Raw genomic sequence first — 10,000 nt, 5'->3', positions numbered from 1 at the left:
AACAATTCCACTTTTCTTTTCTTTTTAAACCCATAAATCGACAGTGAGTATTAACGCTAATATTTTGTGAGAGAACAGAATTTTGTGTTTTTCCGTTTCCGAGTATAAAATTGTTTTTGTTTTTTTCCTTTTAAGAGTCGATAGAAGAGAGTGAATGACCAGAGAAGGTGAACGTTGTGGTGTATTCATGACCCTAGCAGTGTAACAGAGCTGTGTTTAGCGTTAAATCCTGTAGACCAATAAAGAGGAAAAGGAGGAGGAAGAGGTAAGTTACAGCAACGTGGTGTTAAAGCAAAACCATCGGCGTGATTGTTTTTTTTTTGTCATTCTTTTTGCGTTTCTTTTTCTTTTTCCAAGCGTTTTAATAAAGGAAGCATTTCAAGAGGGGAGGGGGGGGGGAAGGGGACGTGGGATTCGTCCCGTCTATAACGGGGGTTTTTTCAAAAGGAAACAACACGCAGCATGTTAAAAAAAACAAAAGTGAACATAAAACCAACTGAAAAGTTTAAAAAGTATGGTTAGGGGCGGGGCGTGGGTGAGGGGGGTGTGGGTGAGGGGAGGTGAGGGGTCGTGGTGTAGGGGGGAGGGGGGGGTCGGTGGTGGGGGTGGGTGTGGAGTCAACAAATAAAAATGCAGCAACACACACACGCAATGTTTCTCTGAGAACAACAAGCACGACAAGCACAACATCAACGACAACATCAACAACAACAGAGTGTATATATTCCATGTGGGAGAAGTAAAAGTTGGAATCAGCCCGCTCCCGAGCGAGGCGTAGGGTCTGCTTAGGTCCAGTCTGGTGGAGGAGGGGGGAGGGGGGGGGGGGGACGGGGGGGGGGAGGAGGAGGAGGAAGGGGGAGGGGGGCTGTACCTGCAAGCCCACGCGATGCACCGGCCAGACCTAAGGAACCTTGAGGTAGATCTCTGGTCACACTGACCTCAAGAGAGAAAACAACACACAAACTAACTAGCTAGCTAACTGACAAACCTCTCCCGAACCGGCCCGTTCTGGAAAAAATTCTTCGCTCAAATTATTATTTTTTTTGTAACGTCGGTTGTCGCTTGACAAGTTAAAAACTAATAAAAGTTCGAAGAAAAGATGCAGAGAATCATTTTTTTCTTCTTCTGGCGTTTCCTTGTGTGTTTTTATGCCTTTCGCGTTGGGATTCTTGGATGTATTGCTTTTGTACTCTCGCAGTGGTTATTAATACCAGGAGATCGGGGATGGGGTTTTGGACATTTCCGTAAACACACGATGTGACGGATGGATTTGAGTATGATTCTAGCATAGGCTAGTTGTAAGCTAGCATTGGAAAGAGAGTTTGTATTATGGGATTTAATGTGACATGAAGAAGGCACCTTTTCCAATTTTTTAAATCCTAGATTTCCTAATAAAAATGGTTATCTGCATTAACTGTTCGTGTCGTTGGAAAATATTTTTGACTATGCAAAGCTACTTCATGACAACTGAAACAAATAAAGAAAAAAAAAACGTAGTTAAGCAAATTATAAAACTTAAAACTTGAGTGCAAGCAGAGTGTTCAATACCTCACAAATAAAACTCACTAAAAATCATTTAAAAAAAATGTCCTTCACATAAAAAAAAAGAAAATAATTTCATGCATTTTTTTGAAAGATCACATCACACACGGGGAAGTCCTATTGAATACGTTTGGGAAGGAAATAAAATGTACATGTGGTCTCTTATCAAAATAAACCTTTGCTTTTAACTCTCGGCTGTCATCTTGTTGAGTCTGTTTAGGATGTTGGGGGTCTCCGTTCTGAAAGAGAGTTCTGATTGGACACTTCCTGTGTCACTCAAAGTCAGAAGGGGGGGGGAGGCGGAGCCTGGTGGAGCTGTCAACCAATCAGCAGCCGGCAGGCATCCACCCATTGTATCTCAGGGCGTCGTCTGACACTGTAAACACGAACACACACACACACACACTTAGTCAGAGGAATTCGAAAAAGAACCACTTACATCGACATAAGGTTAACAATACCTGAAACACTGATGGTGCGTTATGTAACTCATCAGCAGCATCAGTACCATCATTTAACCACCCTCATAATCAACACCATCAACATCATCACCACCATTATCACCAGAATCCCCATCATCATTACCACTTTCATCACCATCATCATCATCACCCTCACCACCCCCATCATTCCCACCCTCATCATCACACTCCGCTACACTCATCGTGATGTCCAGTTAAACGCCACCTTCATCACCAATATCACTATCACCATCATCATAATCAGCATCATCGTTTTCAACATCATCATCAGAATCCCCCTCGTTCCCACCCTCATCCTCAACATCATCACCATCACCACTATCATCACCAGAATCCCCACCATCATCACCACTTTCATCACCATCATCATCATCACCACCCCATCATTCCCACCCTCATCCTCAACATCATCATCATCACCAGCATCATCATCACCCTCACCACCCCCATCATTCCCACCCGCATCCTCAACATCATCATCATCACCACCATCATCACCAGCATCCCCATCATCATCCTCATCACCATCGTCATCATCACCCTCACCAGCCCCATCATCCCCACCCTCCGCTACACTCATTGTGATGTCCAGCTAAAGGTCTTGGTGTTGGACTGAACCACGGCCCTGTGCGGGGGAGGGCGTACCTGTGGTTACTTGCTGTGTTGACTGTAGGGGGAGGAGTTATTGGAGGAGCTCACTGGCTGCTGAGAGCCGTTGTCCTGACGGAAAAACAAACAAACAAACCAACGTTAATGTTGTGGTTCATCACCGCGGCAACTGACGTCATGTCGTAGTGTTTATCGTCATGGTGACTGAATGGCGATCGACTGTAGGAATATTCATTACTATGGTGCTTACTAATTTTCATGGGTCAAATAAAAAAGCAACGCTTAAGTCTCTATCTGATAACAATTGTATGGTTTCACTTTAATTGAAAATGCATAAATATATCCTAATAAAAGGACACAAAATACCATCAACAATATCATCAGAAGGTGTAAATGATACTTATTTGTTTACTTATATGTTTTATATTCCTATATTAATTTATAGGTTGGTAGATCTATGAGTTTACTGGCTGGAATTATGAATGCTCGGATATGGGGGGAAGCCCAGTGCATGCTGGGATATTGACTCAGACTCACGGGTACAGGCTGCATGGCTGCGTACTGGGGCATGTAGGCTCCAGGGACTCCAGCGTTAGCAGGAACATACTGCAACAAAACAATCACAACAACCACAAAATATTACAAATAGAATAGCTTGTGACTGTACTGTGTATCTATATGTCCCAGATTTTTCCTAATTTCAGCATGTGGAATGGCTTCCAAATATATCACTTTAAAGTGTATGAACTCCATATCCCAGAATGCTCTCACCGTTCCACTGTTGCCCAATGACAAGTGGCCCATCTGCTGTGCGAGCAGCGCTGAGGGGTGCAGTGGCACGGAAGGGTCCACAGGGGGCGACATCACGGCAGCCTGCGGTACAGAACACAGCGGCTGGTTAGGGGGTTTCATGGTAAGTGCTTTCCACATTAAAACCCAAACCAAACAGTGTTGCCGGATTGGGCGGTTTACCACCCAATTGGGCTACTTTTGATCCATTAGACTGGAAAAATTACCATTGGACCGAAACATACAATTTGGGCCGCTTTTGAATTGATTGTTATAATTCATTTTATATTGGTCCATCAATACAAATAGAGATGAGGTTGAGTTGACATTTCAATTTAATTCAACAACGTTAGTACTTAGGGGTGTGAGATGGGCACCTGTCCAGTAGTAATTAGGGGCGAGGGAGGGCCATCAGACTTCTCTCTATGCCCGTATGCTCATGTCCAGAGAGAACTACTGGTAGTGATTGAAATGCTGATGTCCTTTTGATGTCTGTTTACTGTCTTCCTTGCCTTCCTTGTCATAATCTGTCGGTCTGATACCAAATTACTTCCCAGGGAGATTTCTCAAGGTTCTTCTCTATGGATTGTCAACGGTTCTGCTTCTGCTTCTATTTTTGGGAGTTATAGACTGCTCTCATTCTGTCTCTGTGTGTTTTAAATGTCTCCTGCTGTCCAGGCCCACGGTTCAGTAGGGAATCACATAACCTTCCTTTGAACGTGAGGAACTTTGAGACAGAATCAATAATATTAATAATTTATGAAATTGATGAAACCTAGCACCGCATTGTTGAGTACAGATCATGTGTAATAAATATATAAAGAAAAATATATATATTCTTTGATTATATTCATATATTTATTAATGTGTTCATATCCAGAATTTATATTAAATAATTATATATATATATATATTACACTGTACACTGAAGCTGTTTGCTTACAGGAGAGTTTGGTTCTGCTCCCATTAGATACAAATCTGGACTGTACCATGATCTCGTTTACAGGGAGGGGGAGGGAGGAATGAATACAGATACTTGGAATATTCCATCACTTAACCAGTCATAAGACTGTCTCTCTGACCCAGGCACTTCCTGCTGCCAACAAGAGGGGATGTGTGTGAGACAACGAGATATATAGTGTGTGTGAGTGTGTGTGTGTGTGTGTGGGGGGGAGGGGGGGTGGGGGTGTGGGTGTGTGGGATAGAGAGCGAGAGAGAGAGAGTGAGAGATATAAATACAAAAAGGAAGTAGGAAAGAGACACAGCGAAGCCTTGTATGTTTGTGTTTGTGTGACAGAGAGATTAAGAGAGAAAGAAGGAAAGAGAGACCAGTGTTTAGTGTGTGTGTGTGTGTGTGTGTGTGTGTGTGTGTGAAAGAGAGACGGAGAGAGAGAAAGAGATAGTTAGAAATAAATAATGAAAGAGGGACAGCGATTTATAGTGTGATAGAGAGCGAAAAAGAAAGAATAGAAGACATGTTTCATGTGGGAGAGAGAGAGAGATGAAGGATAGATATTGAGGTGTGTGGTGTGTGGTATTAAGGCTGGGAGGTGTTGGGATAGAAAATCGTTTAGTAGCTCAAGGTTAACAGTGGTGTCTCCGTCCAGAGGTCAGAGGTCATGTCTGCGGTCTCCTTACCGGGTGCTGAATGATGTAGGACGGATGGGCAGTCCACGAGTGATTCTGCACCTGAGAGAGAGAGAGAGAGACATACAGTGAGATACAGAGAGAGATAGAGTTACAGAGATATATAGATAGATACAGTGAGAGAAAGAGATACAGAGAAAGATAGTTACAGCGAGATTTAGAAATAGAGATACAGAGAGCGAGACATAGAGATACAGAGAAAGGTAGAAATAGAGAGATAGTGATATAGACATAGAGCACCAGAGATAGAGATACATAGAGAAATACAGGGACAGATAGAGAGAGATAAAGAGAAAGGTATAAATAGAGTTATAGAGATAGAGCACCAGAGAGATAGAGATACCGAGAGATATACAGGGACAGATAGAGAGGGATAGAGATATTGTTAGAGATAGAGATACAGAGGGATACAGAAAGTTTGAAGAAAAAGAGGAGAAGGAAGATTAAGAGAGAGAGAGACAGAGTGCACACCGCACATCGAAAAGCGCCTATGTGTGAGAGGATCATGTTGGTCATGTGACCCAGGGTGTCCGACGGCTCTGCTACCTGATAGGCTGAGAGGGGGGCCATGTAGTGTGACATAGCAGGCTGGGCTGCCATCATCCGATTGGTCAGCTGGTACGGAGAGGGATAGAACCTGGGAACACATACGATTAGCGGTTAGCTTGCTGGTGTAGCGGTGAGAGGGTTCGACTTCGGGATGGAGAGCTCTGAGGTCGAAGTCCAGTCTCTGCCGTGTTCGTCATACGGTTGACATCCTTCATTCATTACTTCAGCCTTCTATTCATTCCCTGTGCGTCACTTTGCATTCAACGGACCGCTGTCCTCAGCAATTAAGTCAAAGATCACAGTGAAGTAAGCCAATCAGAGTCCTCCTAGGTCCATCCTGCACTGCAAAATCCTTCTGTGTTAATACGTCATAATGAAGCAAGCATAGATATGTTGTGAATGTCGTCTCAAGTCATTAATAAATTGTTGACAATAGTTGTCTAATATCAAAAAAAAAGTCTAATATTTAAAAAAATTGTTAATAACAAAGTTATTAACAAATATATATATATATTTTTTTTTATTGTTGTTGCGAAAGGGCAGATTTGCAACTTCTGCTCTGTCATTACAGGCCTTCTGCCCCGCCTGTCTTTCAAGGCTGCAGTTGTTCCTTCCCTCCACCAGGGGTCATAAAGGAGTAGGCTTGCTGTAGCAGTGCTGAATAAACACTATAAGTCAAGTCAAGGCAAGTTTGATAATATTCCTTTGTCACAGTTAATTCCCAAGGAGCCAACTTCTAGTAATCTGAGGAAATGCAGGTTCTATGTCATTTATTAAGGTCCTATACTGGCTAATGGACTCACAACTACATCCTTTATCACGATAACTGCTTTTATTACCAGGAAACAGATCAATACTCAATAATATGTTATACCATCTGATCTATAAAAGTGCCATGTGTGTCCTTATTTGGAAAATACACTCAACTGAGAGAGAAAACTGGGACGAGAAATCCTATTTCTCGTTGTAGCATTTCAGTCATGTAAGCAGGTTAAAACACAAATGAGCTTACAAATACAACTTGAGGCAGAATTCCCTCATAAACCTGTGGTTGAAATCGAGGCCTGTCAGCGAGCTAACATGCTAACAGACTGGTTAGATAGCAGGGGGGTTATAGCATGTCAAATACAGCTGTGCTTGGTCCACTTCTATACGTTACACAGGTGTAAAAACGCTAGTGTGTTAAAAGAATATGTGCTAAACCTTTAGCCATAAGTTCACCTTGGAAACAGTTTGAAAATAAGAGACCAACATTTGCTTACTCATTATTACTATGCGACACATTATGCGGCAAGGACTAAAGCTTTCCAAAGTACAGACCGACCGACAGGAACTCATTTGCAGTCTAGTCTTGGGCGGAGGCTGAAGTTAACATTCAGTTCACCTGAGGTCAGATATGTCGTCAGGCTTCTTGTGTTATTTCAGAAGTTGGTTGCGGTGTGACCACATCTTGCTAACAGGTAGACTGGGCACTGGGCCTGGAGCCCAGGGCCTTTAGACAACAATGAGACAATAGCACACAGTTTAACCATAACCTACCCATTCTGCATCGCTATGGAAGAGGGGTCATAGGTCAACGTCATGGCACCCTGAGGAGACAACAGAACAGAATTGAATTAATCAAGAATAATATTTGAATCACATCATCATTATACATTGTTTTTTCCTCCATTTTTTCTCCTCTCTTTTAAATAACGTTACAGATTGTTTTGATGTATGATACATTCTAGCCCACAGCGTGGTGCTTCAAGTGATCCAAAGTGTGGTAGGCTGGGTTGTAAATGATCATATCCCACTAAGCTGAACAGGCCGGCCACGGTCAGAAAGCGTTCCGTGGGTGTAGTCCATCCAAAAGCCTTTCAAGACAGAGCCTAGTGGATCTGATGTACACATATGTACACATACATGGATGGGACCGCACTAAACACACACATGGCGGCCTCAAAAACGCACTCCTGCCGGGGGGGGGGGGTTTGAACCGGCAATGGGACCCTTTTCTGATTGCGTGACTTCCACAGTTGTACGACTATCACACTGTTAACAGGGTTCTAGAGCTGCGGTTCTCAAAGTGTTGCGGTTCTCTGACTACTACTTCTGGTAGTGTGGTTCCAGATCTAGGGGTTCTAGTGGAGGTCAGCTTCTAGACGTGCGGTTCTCAGAGCGTGGTTCCAGAGCTAGGGGTCCTCACCAGTCTGTGGTCTCCGTCCCGGGTCCAGGTGCGTCCGTTGGGGACGAAGGGGCTGTGGGAATGCTTCTTCCTCTGGCCGTCAGCGAACTTACACAGCAGCGGCTCGGAGGGAGCTGGGGGGACGGGGGAGACATGGTTATTACAACGCACACACACACACACACACACACACACACTGCACCAGAGGCCTTGTTTACACAGGCGTCTTCAATCTCTTGTCATCTTCAAATTACAAAATGGCTGTGAGGTTGTGACGCACACAGAGCTGTTTTCTCCGTCTTAACAGGAGGGAACGGTTGTAGGACTCGAAGATGTAGTTCATGGTGGACCGTCTACGCTGCAGTCCGTCCAGCGCGGCGCGTGATCGGTCGACGTCAAGACAGGATCACGTGACGGATGCGCTCACGAGTCGCATGCTCAGCTCATGTAACCGGCCGACGTCATCGACCGGTGACGAGCAGGGGACATCACGCACCGACGCATCCGAAGGCACCGCCGTGCTGTGCCTGCTTCATAACGACCACGGCGCCTAGCCCTGGCTGTCTCTAAGCTAGGGCTCATATTAGCCGGCTGAGCCCATGGTGAGCCATCGGCCCTTATGAGTTTCTGTACTTAGGTACCATTTGAAATTCTAAAGACGACAGTAGAATTGTTTTTTTTTCGTCTTGTGAAAGTAAACAGGGCCGCAGTGACACCCACCCCCGCAGTGACACACACCCCAGGGTGACACACACCCCAGGGTGACACCCACCTGGAGTGACACCCACCCAGGGTGACACACACCCGCAGTTGACACCCACCCCAGGGTGACACACACCCCGGGGTGACACCCCCCAGTGTGACTGAACTCATGCTCACCCAGGGTCTCCCCCCCCCCCCACCCCCAGTGTGGCTGAACTCATGCTCACCCAGGCTCCCGGCAGCGGTCTTGATGAACTTGCCGTTGAAGTGGGCGATGACGGCGTTGCACTGCTCGGTGGTGTCCATCCTGTGCCGGAGGGGGAGAGAGGGGGAGAGAGGGGGAGAGAGGGGGAGAGAGGTTGGACCCTGTATTCTGTATTGGGGTTGGCTCCAAGCGTCACACTAGGCCAGCAAAGCTAAAAAATCATATCCTCTGAGTTAATGCTCCATAATCCGCTAAAGTATTATGATTACAAGAGATGGAAGGTTATGATTGAATGGGTAGCAGTCGTGACGGGACTACATATGTCTTTATAACCCTCATGGCGGTTGTCTTAGAGTGGGAGTTCAGATGCAGGTCATGAAGGAGCTGGTGAGGGTTTGTCGTCAGCCTAAAGGATGCTTACAGGAAGACTACTTGGGGATCTGTGTGCAGTCGCACCAGGCTACTGTGTCTGCTAGGATACTCTGCACGCTATACTGGGCTCAGTAATGCTAGGCTAGCCTGTATGCTAGGATACTCTGCACGCTATACTGTGGTCTGTAATGCTAGGCTACCCTGTATGATAAGGTACTCTACTGTCGTCAGTAATGCTAGGCTACCCTGTATGCTAGGATACTCTGTACAAAATACTTGGGTCAGTAATGCTAGGCTAACCTGTATGCTAGGCTACTCTGTATGCTAGGATACTCTGTATGCTAGGATACTGTATGATAGGCTACTCTGTATGCTGAGATACCCTGCCCATTATACTGGTGTCAGATATGCTATGCTACCCTGTAAGCTAGGTTACTCTGCATGCTATACTGTCAGTATAACGCTAGGCTGCCCTCTATGCTAGGCTACCCTGTATGCAGGATACTCTGCCCGCTATAGTGTGGTCCGTTATGCTAGGCTTCTCTTTGTGCTAGGATACTCTGCACGCTGTACAGAGCTCAGTTACGCTAGGCTACACTCTGCCGCCAGGCTAGCTGTGGTTCACTCTGAGCGGGACGTGCCGCGGTGCCGCTCCTGACCTGGCGAAGCCGACGCCCCGGCTGTTGCCGCTGTAGTCGCGGAGGACGCGCGTGGACACCACCTGGCCCAGCGGCTGCAGCAGCGCCTCCAGCTCCTGCTCGTCCACAGACAGGGGCAGGTTGGAGATGTACAGGTTGGTGGGGTCCTGCTCCTGCTGCTGCTTAGGAGGAGGAGGAGGGTGCATGGAGGGAGGGGAATGTGAAGTTATTATTCAACATTACGTTTCATTGCCCACAGACGTGTTGGTAATAGAGTATAAGTACGGAGAATGTTATA

General features: G+C 45.7%; 1 protein-coding gene across 2 annotated transcripts in view; it reads right to left on the bottom strand.

The window, feature by feature from the left end:
• Window positions 1-1,045: 1,045 nt before the first annotated feature.
• Window positions 1,046-10,000, bottom strand: part of rbms1a (RNA binding motif, single stranded interacting protein 1a) — a 13,160-nt gene continuing 4,205 nt past the window's right edge. The window contains exons 4-13 of one of the 2 annotated variants that reach the window (XM_084475957.1): window positions 9,724-9,881; window positions 8,715-8,794; window positions 7,807-7,919; window positions 7,158-7,207; window positions 5,616-5,706; window positions 5,061-5,111; window positions 3,405-3,506; window positions 3,171-3,239; window positions 2,670-2,744; window positions 1,046-1,918 (exon numbers count right to left, since the gene is read on the bottom strand). In XM_084475957.1, coding sequence (XP_084332083.1) covers window positions 2,676-2,744; window positions 3,171-3,239; window positions 3,405-3,506; window positions 5,061-5,111; window positions 5,616-5,706; window positions 7,158-7,207; window positions 7,807-7,919; window positions 8,715-8,794; window positions 9,724-9,881 — 783 coding nt within the window. In that variant the 3' untranslated portion in view covers window positions 1,046-1,918; window positions 2,670-2,675. Of the gene's footprint in view, window positions 1,919-2,669; window positions 2,745-3,170; window positions 3,240-3,404; window positions 3,507-5,060; window positions 5,112-5,615; window positions 5,707-7,157; window positions 7,208-7,806; window positions 7,920-8,714; window positions 8,795-9,723; window positions 9,885-10,000 lie in introns of both variants that reach the window. The other variant, XM_084475956.1, reaches the window with a different exon arrangement.

Source organism: Micromesistius poutassou, assembly GCF_964030765.1.
Source record: "Micromesistius poutassou genome assembly, chromosome: 12".
NCBI lineage: Eukaryota > Metazoa > Chordata > Actinopteri > Gadiformes > Gadidae > Micromesistius > Micromesistius poutassou.
The sequence above is the reverse complement of the archived record's forward strand: the minus strand, read 5'-3'. Positions and strand labels throughout refer to the sequence as shown.